The sequence below is a fragment of the Triticum aestivum genome, chromosome 1A (assembly GCF_018294505.1).
Source record: "Triticum aestivum cultivar Chinese Spring chromosome 1A, IWGSC CS RefSeq v2.1, whole genome shotgun sequence".
Lineage (NCBI taxonomy): Eukaryota > Viridiplantae > Streptophyta > Magnoliopsida > Poales > Poaceae > Triticum > Triticum aestivum.
Genome location: NC_057794.1, coordinates 16,277,334 through 16,297,711, shown reverse-complemented (window position 1 = coordinate 16,297,711; position 20,378 = coordinate 16,277,334). Strand labels below are relative to the sequence as shown.

The following is a 20,378-nucleotide window of genomic DNA, read 5'->3' as shown; positions in this document are numbered from 1 at the left end:
CACTTGGGCGTGTGCGCTTCCAGGAGCTGCGCGCCAAGATCGGCATCCTCGACACCAAGGGCGCGTGACAAGTTCAAGGGGGGGACTGTTGGGGTTGAACCCGTCTCGCGCCACCAGTTTTTTTTTCAGCTTTCAGTTTACTTCAGATAGCTAGTTTGTTAGGATTCAGTTTTCCTCTTTCCTAAAGATTAGGCCAGGGCCACCATACATGCGCACCGTGGCGAGTAGCTAGGAGCAGCACGACCGACTGTCATGCATCGTGGACGTGGGATGGCACGTCTGGATCGATCGTGGGCTGATCACGTGTATTGCGTTTGCTTTCGTTCTGAATAAAAGGCAAGAGGCCAAGAAAGAAAAGCTGCAGTCTTACGCAGCACAAATACTCTCTCTCGCTCGTTTTGATCGCAACAATTTCTAACCTCCAATATTTACGTGGAGCTTTCTATGGTGCATCTAATTAGTAGATACAAGATGATGCCTCGCGCATTGCTGCGGAAACCTCGATAAAATCGATGTTAAAAGGCTAAACAATTGCAAAAACAAATTTAAGAATGGTCTCGGGATATAGTCTGAAAATAATAAGCTATATGAAGCACGTCACAAAATGTTATATAAAAGGAGAAATTCGTTGAATTGAAGTCAAACGGGGTGCTATTTTAAACAAAAGTGAGTAACATGACCTAAAGATATTTGCTCCAAGTGTCCGACTTACAAATATATGTATGCTATGCTTCAAAAATGTAACGTGGCAGTCTATGTTGCAGACAAAAATTGGTGAAACAAATCCAAGCATGATTCGTGAGGTGGCATGGTTGCGTGAATACATTTGTGCACTAAATGTGACATATTTGCATGGAGAGGAAAAATAGATAGTGGGTTGCAACTATTTAAGAATAGATGATAAGATATAAGATGCTTATAAAAGTAAACCCGCCAAAAGAAATGATTCTACATGTCCGTGAACAGAAGAATTAAATTAACACGGTTCTCTATGTTATATCTTATTTAGGACAATCAAACTGAACGAAATCTCAGCCCTCTCACGACCTGAGCATTTCTGGCCGTTTGTTTTTGGGTTATTTTGAAGGTCTCGGCCAACAAATCTACTCGATGTTTTGTCCTCCACCACATTTATCTTTCATGGGTCAAATGTTCTAAAGGGCCACTGCTCCAGAGGAGAAGAGGTGCCCGCTGTTTAGCTCGGACTATCATCCCAACCTGTCACATCCCTAGCTTCTGGTGCTGCCTAGCGTTTGCATCATGTTTAAATTTCTGAAACTTTAACTGAGGAAATTTGGAAGCCTCAAAAACTCTAAATAAAAGAAGGGCAAAAACCCTAAAATCTCATTCATTGTTCCAAAATGCTCTTCTTAGATGTTTAATATTTTTGGCAAGGGTTCTGATCCAAACCAAAAATAATGAACATTTTAGAAGGATTTATTTTTGGGACTTTGAATTTAAATCATTAGTTATTTGAATTTGAATTATATTCATATAATTAAAATATAATTTCAAATACCCCTGAAATATTTTATGAGCTTTTGGAAAAGTCCATCTAGCAAAACAAAAAATATTCAGAGGAGTTTTTGGCATTGTTTGAATTACTTTAAATTCAAAACAGTGGCAAAACAAATTTAAAAAAATAAAACAGAACAGAAAAATAAAAGAGAGAAGCCCAGCCACTTACCTGGCATTCTAGCCACCTGGCGGCCCATCTGAGCTGGCCGGCCCAGCCCACCTCCTCCTCTCTGTCGTCTTCCTCCCGCTCGCCCCGAAGCTGCTCGGTGGCGAGCATCGACGCCGCCCCGGCCACCTCCTGCTTGCCGCTTCGCCCTGGCCTCTTCGGGAGACGCCACGCAGCCCCTCGCTCCTCTCTCTTACTCTCTCCCGACCCCTTCTCCCTTCTCTGCTCTTCCCCCCTCTCGCGCCCGAGCGCGCTCGTCGCCGCCGCTTGCTGCTGCCGCGGCCACCACCTCCCCCTCGCTTCTCTGACCAGCCCACGAGCTCTGCCTAGAACCCGAGCACCTCTCCGCCGACCCACGCAAGGCCGGAGGACCCCAAGACGACGCCGCGACCCTTCTTCCCCGTCCACGGCCGCCGGATGCCGCCGCCCGATTCGTCGTCCACAGGGCCTCCCTGAGCTCGCCGTCTTCTTCAACCGACTCCCCGTGAGCTCCTCTTCATCCTCCCCCTCTCTGTTTTCTCTCTAGCATGTCGTAGCCGCCGCGCCTCTCTCCCCCGACAGCACGCCGCCGCACGAGCTCATCGCCGACGAGGCTCTGGTGGCCATTTGGTCCCGTGCGTGCCTCCGTTGGGTTCGTGAGCTCTCATAGAACGCGTAGGTGCTAACCGTAGATCCTCCCGTGCACGATGTCGTCGTTTTCATCGGCGCCCGAACTCCGGCCGCCGCCACGACCTCGCTTCCGGCGAACTCCGTCCACCCCCGCACCTCCCGTTGGTTCCCCTAGATGCGCGCGGGCACGGGCTATCCTCTGGTGCCCCTGGCGCGTCGATCCGTCGTCTCTGGCGCAACTCCGGCGAGGTCTCGCCGTCGCCGTGGTCGCCGGCGTCACTAGCCGACGTGGCCGCGTGATTAGCGCTAATCACGGCCAGCTAACCCTCCCCAGAGCCACTGACGTATGGGCCCCACGCCCTTATTTAATCTTTATTATTTTCTGTTAAATTTTAACCTAACCACCGTGGGCCCACATGTGAGCTTTGACCGTGCTGACGTGTCTGTTGACCCGGCCCCACCTGTCATTGGCACTATCCAGCCCTAGTCACTGACCAGTGGACCCCACTGGTCAGGTTTGACCTGGACCCGCCTAGTTGACCTGCTGACATCAGCATGACCTAGTGCTGACGCAATAAATCATTTTCTGGATTTATTTTAATTCAGGAAATTTCAGAAAATGATTTAAACTTCAAAAATTCATAGAAAATCAACCGTAACTCCAAATTAAATAATTTATATATGAAAAATTATCAGAAAAATTCAAGGAATCCATCCGTACCATTTTCATGCATGTTAGAACAACTTATAGCTGCTGTTTAGCACAAATCAATTAAATGGCATTTGAATAATCATATATGGAGTTTGAATTTGAATCTTGTATTCAAACCAACTTCATTTAATCTTTTGCTAGTTGCATTAGCTCAAAACACATTCATATTGCCATGTCATGAGCATGCATCATATTGTGCATTGCATTGATCGTGCTTCTTCTGTGTTTGCCGGTGTTGTTCCCCCTCGATAGACGTTGTACCGATGATGTGATCGTTGACACTGATGAAGACTCAATGCTATCTTCAGAAGTGTCAGGCAAGCAAAAACCCCTTGTTCATTCCGATAAAATCCCACTCTCTCGCTCCTGCTCTCTTTTACTGCATTAGGACAACAACGATTAATCCGTTACTTGCTGCGGTAGTTGAACCCCTTTATCCTCTGCATGACCTGTCATTGCCACAGTAAATAGATCAAACCCACTAGCATGAGTAGGAGTTGTTTGAGCCCTGTTGTGCCTACTCATTCTTGCTTGTTTGTCATGCCTGCTACTGCTTAGAGTTGAGTCAGGTCTGATTCATCGGGGATGAACCAGAGGTGTGTGAACATGTCCTACCGTTGAGAGCTAAGTGTGTGAACACGATTTGGTAAAGGTAGCGGTGAGAGGCCATGTAGGAGTACATGGTGGGTTGTCTCATTGCAGCCCTCCTCAGGAACTGAGTTCTGTGTTTGTGATCCATGACCAGCTACTACCACACATTGGAATGCTTAAGTGCCCCTCTCGACTTATTAATCAACTTGATCTCTGTCCAGGAGTTGCAACTAGTTTCTGGTGTTTGTAGGTAGTGTTAGTAGTCTACCAAGTGGCACCCGGTACAGGTGGGCTTGGGACAGACTAGGCACAGTGGCACGGTGTACCAAGTGGCACCCGGATGGTGGGCTTGGGAACCCTTCTCACATCATTTGGGGCCGTAAGCGACACCCCGGCCGGATCTCCTTGCGGATGGAACCCGAATAGGCGATAAACCTGGACTAGAGACTTGTTCGGTTAGTCAGGTCGTGGCCGACTCCCTCGCCCGGCTTCCGCTTGAAGGTTGCCGAGGTACATGACGTGTACAGGGCGGTAAGTGGCGAGAGCGTGTGTGAAGAAGTACACCCCTGCAGGGTTATCATTATCTATTCGAATAGCCGGATTCCTCGGATATGGAAACTTGGACCCCTTGTACAGTTCATAGATAAGTGAAAGTGGATACTCTAAAATACGCAAGATAAGCGTGAGTGCTATGGATGGCGTTCTCGTAGGGAGACGGGAGCGGTTCCATAGTGGTGTATTGGTTGGTGAATATGTGGACTCGTGTGCGCCACCTCAAAAGAGTTACTTGCTGTCGTAGTTCAGGATAGCCACCGAGTCAAAGCTGGCTTGCTGCAGTCAAACCCCACCATCCCCTTTATTGATAATGATGCATATGTAGTTAGATCTGATGTAAGTCTTGCTGGGCACATTTGTACTCACGTTTGCCTATTTTATGTTTTTGCAGAGAGACTTCAGTCTCACTAGTAGTTCCGCGTGGACTTCGACGTTTAGCTTGTTACCTCAGCTACGATCTTGTGCCCTCGGCAGGATCTGGTAGATAGTCAGGCTTCTCAGCCTTTTTCATTATAGTTGTCTGTACTCAGACATGTTAAGCTTCCGCATGTGCTTTGACTTGTATGCTCTGATTGTTGGGTCATGAGACTCATGTTTGTAATATCTCGCTCCTCGGAGCCTATTGAATAAACTACTTGAGTCGTAGAGTCATCTTGTGATGCCATGTTGTATTGCACATATCGAGCATATTGTGTGTATGTTTGAAATGCTTGGTATGTGTGGGATCTGACTATCTAGTTGTTTATCTTTAGTAGCCTCTCTTACCGGGAAATGTCTCCTAGTGTTTCCACTGAGCCAGGATAGCTTGCTGCTGCTCCGGAACACTTAGGCTGGCCGGCATGTGTCCTTCTTCGTTCCTGTGTCTGTCCCTTCGGGGAAATGTCACGCGATGGATACCGGAGTCCTGTTAGCCCGCTACAGCCCGGTTCACCGGAGTCCTGCTAGCCCAGTGCTACAGCCTGGATTCACTCGCTGATGACCGACACGTTCGATGTTGGGTCATGGATGCCTGTCCCTGTAAGTTTGTGCCACTTTGGATTTACGACTAGCCATGTCAGCCCGGGCTCCTTATCATATGGATGCTAGCGACACTGTCATATACGTGTGCCAAAAGGCGCAAACGGTCCCGGGCAAAGGTAATGCGACACCCGTGGGAATACCGTGCGTGAGGCCGCAAAGTGATATGAGGTGTTACATGCTAGATCGATGTGGCATTGAGTCGGGGTCCTGACAGCGTTGGTATCAGAGCTTGACTGCCTGTAGGATTACCAAGCCAAACTGGTCGAAGTTGAGTCTAGAAATGCTTTAGTTATATAAGGGAATTGATTGTGGGATGGAACGTTAGGCTCTTTTACTCCTTTACCTTATGCCCTTCTGATCTGAGTCATCTTATCTTTCCTACGGGGATTAAGAACTAGGCTATCTTTTCTTTCTATCAGGATCACGTGTTACTAGTCCGCAGACTTATAGAATTGTTGGACTTAAGCCTCAGTTCAGCTTCTACTACCTCTGTATGTTAACTGTTGATCTCGAAACCTTGATATTGTGCTTCTGAGTGGCTATGCCACCATTTTTGTAGCATGTCTCAAATCTTTTGAGCATTTATAGCCGTTATGCTGTCCGAGTCATACCAGGTTTCTAAATAATCTGATGCATTTGCAAAATCCTTTCCCTCTGGTTTCGATGTTCCTTTATGTCAGCTCAATCACACTAATTGTTGAGTTGAGGTATTCTATTGCCTTGACACTTATGTTGGAGATATTATTATGACCCTAGGTGTCTTAGGGGATCATCTAGTAATCTAGCTATGATTTGTGTCCCAGTGTGATGACTCTGGCTTTATCCCCGAAAGCATCCCGTGATGCCACTTAGTAGTAGGTATTCTACTCCTTGGGTTTTGAACCCGAGATTCACCCTACTTACTTCATGTTGATAGTAATTGCTAGCTCCCTTAGGTTATTAGTAACCTTTGCAGTAGTTCTCGAGGTCCGTGGTATATCCTTCTTCCTAATACCATGAACCACTTACGGCAAAAGTTTGTTGGATCAAAAGATCACAACAGGAGTGCTCTCGATGAGTTCTCCATTCATAATTGTGACTCTGCCAGTTCTACCTTTCCGCATGGATTGTCCGGAAGAAATATGTTGAACTCGTTCGACATGCTAATCTATGCATTCACAACTCAGAAAATCATATGTTCTTTTGAGTTGTCCCTCTTTGGTTGTTTTCTGGCCCTCGTCTATCAATTGATAGTCAGGAGTAATTGTGCATTCGTGTTATCAATGCTTATTACTCTTGTGGTCCGTCAAGCCATTCTGTCCTGAATGACTTGGAGGAACAAACTCCAGTACCTCATCCATATTTAGGATTGGGTCAAAGTAGTGTGTTCCGCAGATCAAGTTACAATCCAGCTTCTGGTCTGCTCTACCCTGAAGTATTACCTTCTTTATGACAGGAATTTCATGAGAATTGCACCATCTTTTGTGAATTCTTGACATAGTGATACTTCTCGCCATCCTTTTTCATTCCTCGGTTACGTGTTGTTGCAGCCGGAGTGCCGACAAGTGGATCATGATGGTGAACTCTTTGGACTTCCACGCGTGGAGACTTCGATGTCATTAATAATGGTTCCCCACCTGAACTCAGTAGTGTTTTATTGTAAGACTACCATGTGAAAATGTTTGTCTGGGACAACGTGTTCACATGTGTGTAGCAGAACCAGCTCATGTTTTGGAGCTTGCTATCATAGTTCATTTCCTGAGAATCTCGCAACGTCATCTCGTCGATTGGTGTTGCAAACTTTCATTTTTCTTCCTAGACCCGACGAGTCTGGAATATCCTGACACCAACCAGATCTGAATCTCAGGCAGATATGATGGTTGGAACATTTCCCAAGAACTATAATATCGGTCCCTCGATAACCGGTAAGGCGGATGTCGTGGCCAACACACCCAGCCAGAAGAACCATTATTGTAGTATCTTGATTGAGGAAGATGGCCACCTCCCCATAAGGATTTTGTAGGATTTACTCCCTAGTCGTTCATTGTGGATTTTTTTGTGTCCCCGAAGTCCGACCTTTTACTTGATGTTCTAGATATCAAACCGCCTTTATGAATGGGTTACGCTAGTACATCAAGGAGAACATTAGAAGCGGAGTGCTAAATGTCTCTCGGTCGATCATCCAGATTTTGTTTCCTTGGCCTCGCTAGGGTGAAATCTGAGTTGATGTTATCTTCCTATGCATCTGCATCGTCGGTAGTATGTTGTGTTGTCAGCACCCTTGTCATGGATGTTGGTGAAACCTTGATGATTATGGAAATGCTCAAGTTCTTGAGAGCACGCACAAGCGCTAGGTGTTATCATCAGCACTAACTGGGATTCCTCTCAATCTCCTCGGCAATTCTATGACCTTTTCAAACAGTGAATTCACTCTCTATTGTTGGGTTCTTCCCCAGTTACCAGAATCATTCCCAGCATTTGCATTTTGTTCCCAGCTTGCACCGCCAATGTGCCATTCTACCATGGGTCTCTTCCATTTCCGGTGGTAAGCAAATTCATCCATTACGTTGTCTTCAACAAGGTAATCCACATCATCCATTCTAATCCGGGTATGCCATTCTACTGAACCCCTCTAAACAATCGTTCGAGAATTGCCCTAAGTTGGTATAAAGAGTTTCAATGGTCTCTGAATCAAAGGTAATTCTTTTTGCCACTTAAGGGGATATCTCTACGAGTCACCATCCCTAAGGTGCCCCATTATGGTATCACGGCAATTCAACTCCTCGCTACATTGACAACCGATCGTCACATTCTTAAGTCTGGAATTGTTGTCTATTTAGCGAGCCCTCGTCATCTGTTTCACTCCAATTCTTCAGATCTATGCCTCGTGTCTCAGCTCAAGAGATGTGTCAATGTCTCATCCCATGAGTTGATCCTGAGTTGTTCGATCTTCGAGATGATCGATCCTTCTAGAGTTTTCCTTTCCTCTTCTTGTCATGATTAGCTAGAGTTCTCAGAGCAAGACGTCGAGACAAAGATGGTGATCAAATCAACGTTCCTATGAAGTGCAAGTTGGATCATGAAGATTGCGTTAGTTGCGTTCCCCTTCATCCTACCCTACGCTTGAATCTCGGGACGAGATTCTTGTTTAGTGGGGGCGGGTTGTCACATCCCTAGCTTCTCGTGCTGCCTAGCGTTTGCATCATGTTTAAATTTCTGAAACTTGAACTGAGGAAATTTGGAAGCCTCAAAAACTCTAAATAAAAGAAGGGCAAAAATCCTAAAATCTCATTCATTGTTCCAAAATGCTCTTCTTAGATGTTTAATATTTTTGGCAAGGGTTCTGATCCAAACCAAAAATAATGAACATTTTAGAAGGATTTATTTTTGGGACTTTGAATTTAAATCATTAGTTATTTGAATTTGAATTATATTCATATAATTAGAATATAATTTCAAATACCCCTGAAATATTTTATGAGCTTTTGGAAAAGTCCATCTAGCAAAACAAAAAATATTCAGAGGAGTTTTTGGCATTGTTTGAATTACTTTAAATTCAAAACAGTGGCAAAACAAATTTAAAAAAATAAAACAGAACAGAAAAATAAAAGAGAGAAGCCCAGCCACTTACCTGGCATTCTAGCCACCTTGCGGCCCATCTGAGCTGGCCGGCCCAGCCCACCTCCTCCTCTCTGTCGTCTTCCTCCCCCTCGCCCCGAAGCTGCTCGGTGGCGAGCGTCGACGCCGCCCCGGCCACCTCCTGCTTGCCGCTTCGCCCTGGCCTCTTCGGGAGACGCCACGCAGCCCCCTCGCTCCTCTCTCTCACTCTCTCCCGACCCCTTCTCCCTTCTCTGCTCTTCCCCCCTCTCGCGCCCGAGCGCGCTCGTCGCCGCCGCTTGCTGCTGCCGCGGCCACCGCCTCCCCCTCGCTTCTCTGACCAGCCCACGAGCTCTGCCTAGAACCCGAGCACCTCTCCGCCGACCCACGCAAGGCCGAAGGACCCCAAGACGACGCCGCGACCCTTCTTCCCCGTCCACGGCCGCCGGATGCCGCCGCCCGATTCGTCGTCCACAGGGCCTCCCTGAGCTCGCTGTCTTCTTCAACCGACTCCCCGTGAGCTCCTCTTCATCCTCCCCCTCTCCGTTTTCTCTCTAGCATGTCGTAGCCGCCGCGCCTCTCTCCCCCGACAGCACGCCGCCGCACGAGCTCATCGCCAACGAGGCTCTGGTGGCCATTTGGTCCCGTGCGTGCCTCCGTTGGGTTCGTGAGCACTCATAGAACGCGTAGGTGCTAACCGTAGATCCTCCCGTGCACGGTCTCGTCGTTTTCATCGGCGCCCGAACTCCGGCCGCCGCCACGACCTCGCTTCCGGCGAACTCCGTCCACCCCCGCACCTCCCGTTGGTTCCCCTAGATGCGCGCGGGCACGGGCTATCCTCTGGTGCCCCTGGCGCGTCGATCCGTCATCTCTGGCGCAACTCCGGCGAGGTCTCGCCGTCGCCGTGGTCGCCGGCGTCACTAGCCGACGTGGCCGCGTGATTAGCGCTAATCACGGCCAGCTAACCCTCCCCAGAGCCACTGACGTATGGGCCCCACGCCCTTATTTAATCTTTATTATTTTCTGTTAAATTTTAACCTAACCATCGTGGGTCCACATGTCAGCTTTGACCGTGCTGACGTGTCTGTTGACCCGGCCCCACCTGTCATTGGCACTATCCAGCCCCAGTCACTGACCAGTGGACCCCACTGGTCAGGTTTGACCTGGACCCGCCTAGTTGACCTGCTGACATCAGCATGACCTAGTGCTGACGCAATAAATCATTTTCTGGATTTATTTTAATTCAGGAAATTTCAGAAAATGATTTAAACTTCAAAAATTCATAGAAAATCAACCGTAACTCCAAATTAAATAATTTATATATGAAAAATTATCAGAAAAATTCAAGGAATCCATCCGTACCATTTTCATGCATGTTAGAACAACTTATAGCTGCTGTTTAGCACAAATCAATTAAATGGCATTTGAATAATCACATATGGAGTTTGAATTTGAATCTTGTATTCAAACCAACTTCATTTAATCTGTTGCTAGTTGCATTAGCTCAAAACACATTCATATTGCCATGTCATGAGCATGCATCATATTGTGCATTGCATTGATCGTGCTTCTTCTGTGTTTGCCGGTGTTGTTCCCCCTCGATAGACGTTGTACCGACGATGTGATCATTGACACTGATGAAGACTCAATGCTATCTTCAGAAGTGCCAGGCAAGCAAAACCCCCTTGTTCATTCCGATAAAATCCCACTCTCTCGCTCCTGCTCTCTTTTACTGCATTAGGACAACAACGATTCATCTGTTACTTGCTGCAGTAGTTGAACCCCTTTATCCTCTGCATGACCTGTCATTGCCACAGTAAATAGATCAAACCCACTAGCATGAGTAGGAGTTGTTTGAGCCCTGTTGTGCCTACTCATTCTTGCTTGTTTGTCATGCCTGCTACTGCTTAGAGTTGAGTCAGGTCTGATTCATCGGGGATGAACCAGAGGTGTGTGAACATGTCCTACCGTTGAGAGCTAAGTGTGTGAACACGATTTGGTAAAGGTAGCGGTGAGAGGCCATGTAGGAGTACATGGTGGGTTGTCTCATTGCAGCCGTCCTCAGGAACTGAGTTCTGTGTATGTGATCCATGACCAGCTACTACCACACATTGGAATGCTTAAGTGCCCCTCTCGACTTATTAATCAACTTGATCTCTGTCCAGGAGTTGCAACTAGTTTCTGGTGTTTGTAGGTAGTGTTAGTAGTCTACCAAGTGGCACCCGGTACAGGTGGGCTTGGGACAGACTAGGCACAGTGGCACGGTGTACCAAGTGGCACCCGGATGGTGGGCTTGGGAACCCTTCTCACATCATTTGGGGCCGTAAGCGACACCCCGGCCGGATCTCCTTGCGGATGGAACCCGAATAGGCGATAAACCTGGACTAGAGACTTGTTCGGTTAGTCAGGTCGTGGCCGACTCCCTCGCCCGGCTTCCGCTTGAAGGTTGCCGAGGTACATGACGTGTACAGGGCGGTAAGTGGCGAGAGCGTGTGTGAAGAAGTACACCCCTGCAGGGTTATCATTATCTATTCGAATAGCCAGATTCCTCGGATATGGAAACTTGGACCCCTTGTACAGTTCATAGATAAGTGAAAGTGGATACTCTAAAATACGCAAGATAAGCGTGAGTGCTATGGATGGCGTTCTCGTAGGGAGACGGGAGCGGTTCCATAGTGGTGTATTGGTTGGTGAATATGTGGACTCGTGTGCGCCACCTCAAAAGAGTTACTTGCTGTCGTAGTTCAGGATAGCCACCGAGTCAAAGCTGGCTTGCTGCAGTCAAACCCCACCATCCCCTTTATTGATAATGATGCATATGTAGTTAGATCTGATGTAAGTCTTGCTGGGTACATTTGTACTCACGTTTGCCTATTTTATGTTTTTGCAGAGAGACTTCAGTCTCACTAGTAGTTCCGCGTGGACTTCGACGTTTAGCTTGTTACCTCAGCTACGATCTTGTGCCCTCGGCAGGATCTGGTAGATAGTCAGGCTTCTCAGCCTTTTTCATTATAGTTGTCTGTACTCAGACATGTTAAGCTTCCGCATGTGCTTTGACTTGTATGCTCTGATTGTTGGGTCATGAGACTCATGTTTGTAATATCTCGCTCCTCGGAGCCTATTGAATAAACTACTTGAGTCGTAGAGTCATCTTGTGATGCCATGTTGTATTGCACATATCGAGCATATTGTGTGTATGTTTGAAATGCTTGGTATGTGTGGGATCTGACTATCTAGTTGTTTATCTTTAGTAGCCTCTCTTACCGGGAAATGTCTCCTAGTGTTTCCACTGAGCCAGGATAGCTTGCTGCTGCTCCGGAACACTTAGGCTGGCCGGCATGTGTCCTTCTTCGTTCCTGTGTCTGTCCCTTCGGGGAAATGTCACGCGATGGATATCGGAGTCCTGTTAGCCCGCTACAGCCCGGTTCACCGGAGTCCTGCTAGCCCAGTGCTACAGCCTGGATTCACTCGCTGATGACCGACACGTTCGATGTTGGGTCATGGATGCCTGTCCCTGTAAGTTTGTGCCACTTTGGGTTTACGACTAGCCATGTCAGCCCGGGCTCCTTATCATATGGATGCTAGCGACACTGTCATATACGTGTGCCAAAAGGCGCAAACGGTCCCGGGCAAAGGTAATGCGACACCCGTGGGAATACCGTGCGTGAGGCCGCAAAGTGATATGAGGTGTTACATGCTAGATCGATGTGGCATTGAGTCGGGGTCCTGACACAACCCAATTGCTAGCCACGCGAGAAAGGCAACAGTTGAGGATTTTCCAAAAAGAAAAACAAAAACAGGCGAGTGAGGTGCAGATCCATCACCTCCTGGTATATTCAAGAGAAAAAAATCTAACTTTAAAACATTCATCACAAAGAGAGATGATTTTGTAACATGAAGATTTCTATAACCATATTTGCCTCTCTCATAATAATTACATGCAAGATCATAGTCAAACTTAATAATATAACTATCACTTAGGACGACTTCCCCGGCCTATGTGCTTCAATCATCGAGTTGTGTCTTTGGTCAAGTCGGGTTTGCCTCGCTCCTCCGTTTGCCCCTCGTATCTCCGCATGTTAGGCTAAGTGTACCACGGGAGCACCCCTGTGTTTGCACTGCAAGTTTCGCTGGACGAAATTAAGACAAAAACAAGGAGCAAGATTTACCCCTGGCAAAAGCTCGACACAAAGATGTGTAGATCTTATTCCTTCCCATTGATGGCACGAGCCAGATAATAATACTTAACCTATACTCAAACTAGGCGACCACAGACAACATAGACACCCCATACGAGGGTTTCCTCCACCTCGTTGGCGCCAGAAGGCAACCAGCAGCGAGGGAACCAGTATCGGCGGAGTCTCTTAGGAGGAAGACCTAGTTGCCCTATTTCTCTACAGGTGGTGGCCACTAGGTAATATTCACTAGCTTATCTGTTATTCTTGGTTCTAGACACACTTCTATATCAGTAGAAACACTTGTAATGCAAGTAAAGTACTCCCTCTATTCACAAATATAAGTTGTTTTGGATATTCCGAAATGAATGAAACACAGACTGTAATGAGTGAACAAACACACTAAAACGTGTCTATATTCACCTGATTCGAAAAAGAATTACTCTCTCCAATCGATATTACCCGTCGCTGATTTAGTACAAAGTTAATACAATTTTGTACTAGACCAGCGACAAGTAATATATTGATCATTGTGAGTAGAACATCTTATATTTGTGAATAGAGGGAGTGGGTGTTTTTTTTTTGGTCAATTGTATTTCTTTCATATTGAATGTAAAGAACCTTGGGAGGCTGCAGGTACCGGTCGAATTATTCGAAAAAGTATCACGTGGCCGGCCGGATGCCCGATCATGTGCCACATCCGATCGATCTAAGCCGGATGCTTCCGAGCGCTACGACCTCTGCTGTCTCATCAACTACTGTCGAACCTCTGCCGTCTCATCAACTACACTACACGAGATCAACCTCTGCTTCCGACACCATACGATTTTTTGTTGCCCCTGCTTCGGTTTGAATTGGTATACTGTTGCACTTCTGCTGTCACATCAACTTTACACGAGCTCATGTCATCTCAGGAAAAAAGAACTAGACGCGTAGGCAACCCACGATGGTTGGACGTACCAAATGGCACAAATGCATCCATCGAGGCAAGCAGGTGTCAAAGTGATGCCGAAGCAAATGACAAGCGTCGTTGCCGGCAGTATAAGAAAGTCTCAACCAACACGGCCGGCCGGCGGTAACCCGTAGCTCTGGTCTACAAATTCAACTGACGCAATCATTCACTAGATGCTGTTTTATTTATTTACTTCCAATTTATGTTTGCCGCGACACCACTTCCATTTTCATATGTGCACTAACAGACATTTGGACGGGTCTAGTAAAGGCTTTGATCAAATGTTCCACTAATACTTTGGACAAGAGAGACGTCAGACAATATGTATTCCTTTAGATAAGCTATATATAGAGGTTTGACCAGTCAGTACTACCTGCCAATGCTTTGCACAAAAAACTGAAGAGAAATTTGGCCATGGGCAACTATAAACATCGGTCAGGCAAAAGGACGAGGATTTTTTACATCACGCGAGTCGCGGGTGCGGGCTTTTTATTTTCGCTTGTGATTTTTAAATTTATATATCTTCCAATGAAAATTGCAAGTTAAGTTATAGTTTATTTTAAGTTAAGTTATATTTGCATATTCATGTTTCTCATAACCAACACTTTCAAATAAGATCAATTTTGAATATATTTTGATGACTTTTAGAAATATATGTTAAGTTTCATTGTCGAAACTTAGTTCGAGAGACCGATAATAGTCAAGTATTTTATGTCTACGACCAACATGAAAAATTGCTTAAAATTATATCTATGAAACTTGGAAGTTTCAGATGCAAAATCCCTAAGTTTCAGCGCTGAAACTTAAAAGTTAATGTGCCCTCGTGCAGGTTTCAACTATTTCACGGACCGTGAGGCAATCAAGCGTCCGGATAGGGCTTGACAGGTGCGTGCCTCTGTGAATATCCGTCAAGCAAAATGGGATCCTACGGTTGTTGTACTACAATGTCAAGAGGGCCCAATAGATTATTGAAGGGGGCACAGTATGGACTATGTTGCCTTGAGCGGTGCACTCTGGCAGGGAAAAGGGTGCACCGAGGCAGGAAACTAGTGCACGCAGCGAATGCCATTGTTGGGAGTGCTTGCGGGACTGGATTGGATGAATTTTGAATCGTACATAAATGTAAGGAGTATGCTTTCAGGAGTGAGGATACGGCAGAACTGAGGAAGCAACGGAGCAGGAACAGCAGCCAACAGGCAAAGGATGACGTGTAGTTGCGAGTTGCGTTGTGGTGTACATGGCGGTGGCCAGGAAAGAATGGGTTATACCGTTGGACTCGATCGAGCGCCAGATTGGATGAAAGGGTCAAACGAGTCTTCTCTTCGTTGTTGGTGAAGCGGTCAAGTGATAAGGCTTGCATAGGAAGAAATGGGCCAAAGAAGATGGCAACAAGCGCTAATGTCGCGTTGTGATTTCTGTGCAATTTCTCCACACGGTTTGGTGGCACAACCACGATCTAACAAAGTTGTGGCAGCCTGCACTTTTAGAAGTTGTATAGTGGAACACCCATCATTTCTCCACTTTATTTATTCAGAACTAGATGTGATCTGTCCCTATATATACTTACCTTCTTTCAGTCACCACCAAGGAACCATACAAGCTATAGGCACCATCCAAGTAAAAATGGATAACAATACTGTGGGCGGAAGTAGGATTAATCCGGCCGCTGGTGACGACGACGAGGGGACATGGTTACATGCGTGGGGGCTCATCACCAGCTTCGCGGTCTCCATGACCCTGAAAGCAGCAATCGAGCTGGGCATCTTTGACGCGCTCAGCAACGCCGGCAGCCTCGCGATTACGGCGGATGAATTAGCCGCGCGGCTCCCAGCCGTGGACAAGGCCGGCGGGTCGGCTCCGGTGGACCGCATCATGCGGCTGCTTGCCTCCTTCGACGTCGTCAAGTGCGTGACGGGGGCAGGTCCAAGCGGCGAGGCGATCAGGCAGTACAAGCCCTCGCCGGTGTGTCGGTGGCTCAGCAGCAACCACGGTGGCCCGTCGTTGGCGTCCTATGCTATGTTCACTACGGACCAGGACTTCTTGATGGCCTGGTAAGCTATGATACGAATGAGTGCTATTGCAATTGCCGTTTGGAACAGTTTTAACAGCGTTCCTCTTACCTCCTCTTTGAACAAGAGAGACAAGAGTAGTATAATATATATCGGAATCATTGATCTAATTAATTAGGATCTGATTAACTCTTACATTTTTTATCTCATATGTAAAAAGAGGAGGTAGAGAGACCATGTTAAAATTTGCTTACGGTTTATAGAATCTAACATCGCCGTGCATTTCGAAGGCAGCAGCTGGGGGCAGCAGTAGGAGGCGGACAAACGGCGTTCAAGAGGACGCATGGGGTTCCTATGGGCGAGCACTTGGGGAGAAACCCTCGGGTACTCGGGGTGGTCGACAAGGCCATGGTGCAGATCTCAGTGATGGTGACCAGCAAGTTGTTGGAGCGCTTCCATGGGTTCGACGATGTGGCCGTGCTCGTCGATGTTGGTGGCGGCACCGGTTCTACCCTGGAGATGATCACCTCCAGGTACAAGCATATCAGGGGCATCAACTTCGATCTGCCTCATGTCATCTCCCTCTCGCCGTCTATTCTCGGTACGTTGCCTCCTTCTTGTGAATTTGACTTGGTCTCGTGACCTTGTGAATAGGTTACTGGGTGCTTTCTCTATAAACTTTTACACACGGCTCATTTACTCTTTCTCTCTTAGCACACTCTCCTAACCATTGCATGCTCTCTCTCTCTCTCTCACCTGACCCGCGGACAGTGCTAGTGACTATGGTCGCAACTCGGATACAGGAGGAGGCTAGGGCCTCCTTATAAGGGAGAGTGCCTTACTCTCCTCAAGCCGGTATTTTGTGATATAGTGGGCTCTCTGCTTGTAGTAGAGTGTCCGAGGCGCACCGGAAACGCACGAACGTATGTTGATGGACCGGGAGCTGGGCCTGGGCTGCTGACAAGTGGTTTCAGAGCCGTTCCTAGCCCATGCCAGTCTTTTGGGGTGTAGTGGATTCTCTGCTAGTAGTTGATTGTCTGATGCGCACCAAAAATGTCCGAACATATGTCGATGGACTGGGAGCTGAGTCTGGGCTGCTAACAAGTTGTATTACAGCTGGCCCCCACGATACTCGGGCAGCGCCATTAACTTTAGTCCCACCTCAGATACGAGAGCAGGCTAGGACCTCCTTGTAAGGGAGAGTGTCACGCTCTCCTGAGGCCGGTGTTTTGAAATGTAGTGGGTTCTCTGTTTGTAGTGGATTCTTCGATGCACACCGAAAATGTTTGAACCTATGCCAATGGAACACGAGCTGGTCCCGGGCTGCCAACACGCTCTCACTATCTCTCACTCTCCTATTTTCCTCTATGCTTGAGCTTTATGTGCCAGTTCTAGGAAGCATTTTTGCATCCATCAATCTCCGTCTCTGTGTGTGTGTGCGTATTTCTTGTTTCAGTTTCAACCATACTCTTTCTTTCTGTTTCTCTCTCCTAACCAGATGGATTCCCCTAAAAGGGCAGGAGTAGAGAGATGACTGAACAGACAAACACCGCTTTGTTCACAGGTCCACAAAGTGCACCGGAAGACAAAACCAAAAATGTCTGTCTCCATGTGCATATCACCTACCCTGGGTTATAAAAATTCCAGACTCTTCCCGAGTTCACCTAAGCTTCATTTGGTGGGGAACGCAGGATACGGAGATAAAACATAATAATTAGTTGAATATAGTACGCATGGAGACTCCATGCAAAGTTCACACCTAGGGATGAAAATGGAGCAAATGAAAACAATAACACATACCGCAGATCTTCTCAAAATTGGAGGAGATTGTGTCCAGAAAAGAATTAGTGAATATAGTACAATGAAGAATACTATATATTATGCAAAACATCTCGTAAATCATATATAACATCCTCCATGGGACTATAAGCCAGGCACGGGTGTTTAGGCATTCAATTTGACTAGCGAAATATGTGTAAATTGCTAGAATTACTAGTTTCGCACTTCCATTCGTCGATGAATCTAAAAACATATATTTTACAACATACTAAAACACATGTATTGTCACTCAAATTGAAGACCTAAAACCTCATGCCCAACTTATGTTCCCATCCCGAACGAGTGTCAATGTAGTGCATTATCCTATATCGTATTATTAAATTGCATCAATTAATCATTGAACATTCTACCACTTCATTGTAATATTCTCAAGGAATTAGACTTGTTATGATTATTCCAGGCCTATCTGACTGTTTGGGTTGCCTCCCGGCCTGAAGTCTCCGTTCCAGGCATCATCATCCAAGTCGGCCTACCAAATAAAATGCCTGAGAAATTGGGAATGCATATCTTAATTGGAGGGGTTGTAATTTTGGTTGTTAGCGTATACACAAATGGCTTATTCTTCTCCCAGACATATGCACCATCATTAGCGTCCTGTAAACTCAACAATTTAATTTGAAGTACTAAAGCCTATAGATCAAGTGATCAACAGACATGTGTGTACTTGCTGTGCGCACGTACCCACGGAACTTTCAACTCAGTAGGAATAGCATCAGTTTCCTCGGTTCAATGGATTAATTTCTACTAGGAAAAGCATCGATGCCAATTTTTTGTCACCGGTTCATAAAGGATCAGATAAAAAAATGTTGTTATCCAGCAAATTTAGCACCCATCACTCGACTCTTTTGTCTTTCCTTGTTTTTGCATTGCAACTGTATTCTCTTTTTTTGCATGGATGTTATGACTGTACATTTAGATCATATTTATATCATTTTCTATTGTTGAGTTCTTTCATCTATGCTTTCCTGTGAGATAATTGAGAACTTAGCTAGTAATGTCAACCCAATGCAGGTGTCGAACATATAGCTGGAAATATGTTTGATAATGTTCCCACTGGAGATGTGATTTTCTTAAAGGTATATATATATATACGAACTACTGTATCTAGTTCCCTTCTCTGTCATTCTGTATTCCATATGGTGTAAAGTATAATATTACTCAAAACCTTGTAGATACGTGATGCACCCTCATTATCTCAAATAGAAAATATTTTTCAACCAAAAAATAGAAACGATGTATATAGAATATTTCTTCAAAATAATTGTCTACTTCTGACAAACAATGCGTTCGACTTGTAGTTCTATAAACACATTGGTAAACTAATAAAAGTATTTATCTAGGGCCCAAGCAATCAAGGTGGCTGCCCTTGTGCAGAAGTAATTTAACCCCGGGTTTTCTCTTAGTAAGATTTCCTCCATGGTACGATGTCGGACAGTGCCAGACAACCCCTCAATAGTTCTGCTGGACAACCACACTCTCATATCAAAACCCTCAATACCATGGAAATTGGACGTCGATCATATAGCAAAATTCAACACCATCCAATTCAACAATGCAACACTGCAACAAAGCAAAATGAACCACAACTCAATAATTCAAACATGCCAAAATTAAATTCAACGTCCATCTACAATAGTGAATCTACAATGTTTTCTTTGTGACAAACAAACAACATTCCGTTGTGCTAAATAAATCCCCTAAATATTTGAGAATGTAGAGCAGACTTAAACCTACACTTCGAGCAAAGTAGGTTTAATATTACATAACATATTCTAGATACTGAATATTTCTTCAATGTACATACAGACGGTACTCCATATGTTTGATGACAATGACTGCATAAAGATTCTAAAAAATTGCCGTCAAGCTTTGTCAGACAAGGGGCGGCTGATCGCTGTTGAGTTTGTCTTGCCGGCTACTCCAGAGTTGACAAGGGCAGCACAAAATCTCTACATTCTCGATGTGATGATGTTAAATAACTCTGAGGGAGGGAAGGAAAGAACTGCACAAGAGTTTCTGAAGCTGGTTAGGGAATCAGGTTTCAGCGGCACCTTCCAGTCAACTTACATTTTTGGAAACTTTTGGGCTCTCGAATTTACCAAATAGTAACCATGACATTTTATGTCCATGCTAGCTACTATTGATAATGTGTGTGAGATTGGCTTGTATAATTTTTTGTATTATTTATTCCAATAATGATGGACTTTTTAGTCAAAACAATGCATGTATCATTATTTGTACCATTTAATATAATGATGTTGTTGGTATAATTATTTGTACCACTTATATTTTAATAACAATGTTAAAAACTTGTTATCAAGTTATTCCAGCTGTATTTTTGTATTGCCAATATGTTACCGTGAAGAGGTACATAAAAGCACAGAGTAGTTGTTGTTCACAATGTCTCACTTTGGCCCAGTAGTTTTTTCTCTGTTGCATAATAATAGCATAATTGGTCATACAGTAAAACTTTTTCAATAGATCAACACAGTTAGTAATTTATTGTTTTTCAATAAAGGTTGGATTTTGTAAGCTCAAGATGAATCATCGAGTGGGTACAAACACAATGAGCACACACCCAGCCTCTACATAGTTAGGATGCACATAGTCAACACTAACACAAGCATGCAAAAAAACACCAGTAAATAGCAAGGTC

The 20,378-nt window shown here is 45.5% G+C and overlaps 1 protein-coding gene across 1 annotated transcript; it reads left to right on the top strand.

Annotated features, from left to right (window-relative positions):
• The first annotated feature begins 15,497 nt into the window (after window positions 1-15,497).
• On the top strand, window positions 15,498-19,953 carry LOC123073364 (probable inactive methyltransferase Os04g0175900). The gene is made up of 4 exons (XM_044496612.1): window positions 15,498-15,925; window positions 16,174-16,484; window positions 18,734-18,798; window positions 19,529-19,953. The coding sequence occupies exons 1-4, from the start codon at window positions 15,498-15,500 to the stop codon at window positions 19,826-19,828; spliced, it is 1,104 nt and encodes a 367-aa protein (XP_044352547.1). The 3' UTR covers window positions 19,829-19,953.
• The last annotated feature ends 425 nt before the right edge of the window (window positions 19,954-20,378 follow it).

Bases quoted from the DNA above. Each gene is read 5' to 3' on its own strand.
- LOC123073364 (XM_044496612.1), top strand. From the start codon at position 15,498: ATGGATAACAATACTGTGGGCGGAAGTAGGATTAATCCGGCCGCTGGT. The intron at 15,926-16,173 runs GTAAGCTATGAT...TGCATTTCGAAG, and splicing joins CAGGACTTCTTGATGGCCTG to GCAGCAGCTGGGGGCAGCAG. The intron at 18,799-19,528 runs GTATATATATAT...ATGTACATACAG, and splicing joins GAGATGTGATTTTCTTAAAG to ACGGTACTCCATATGTTTGA.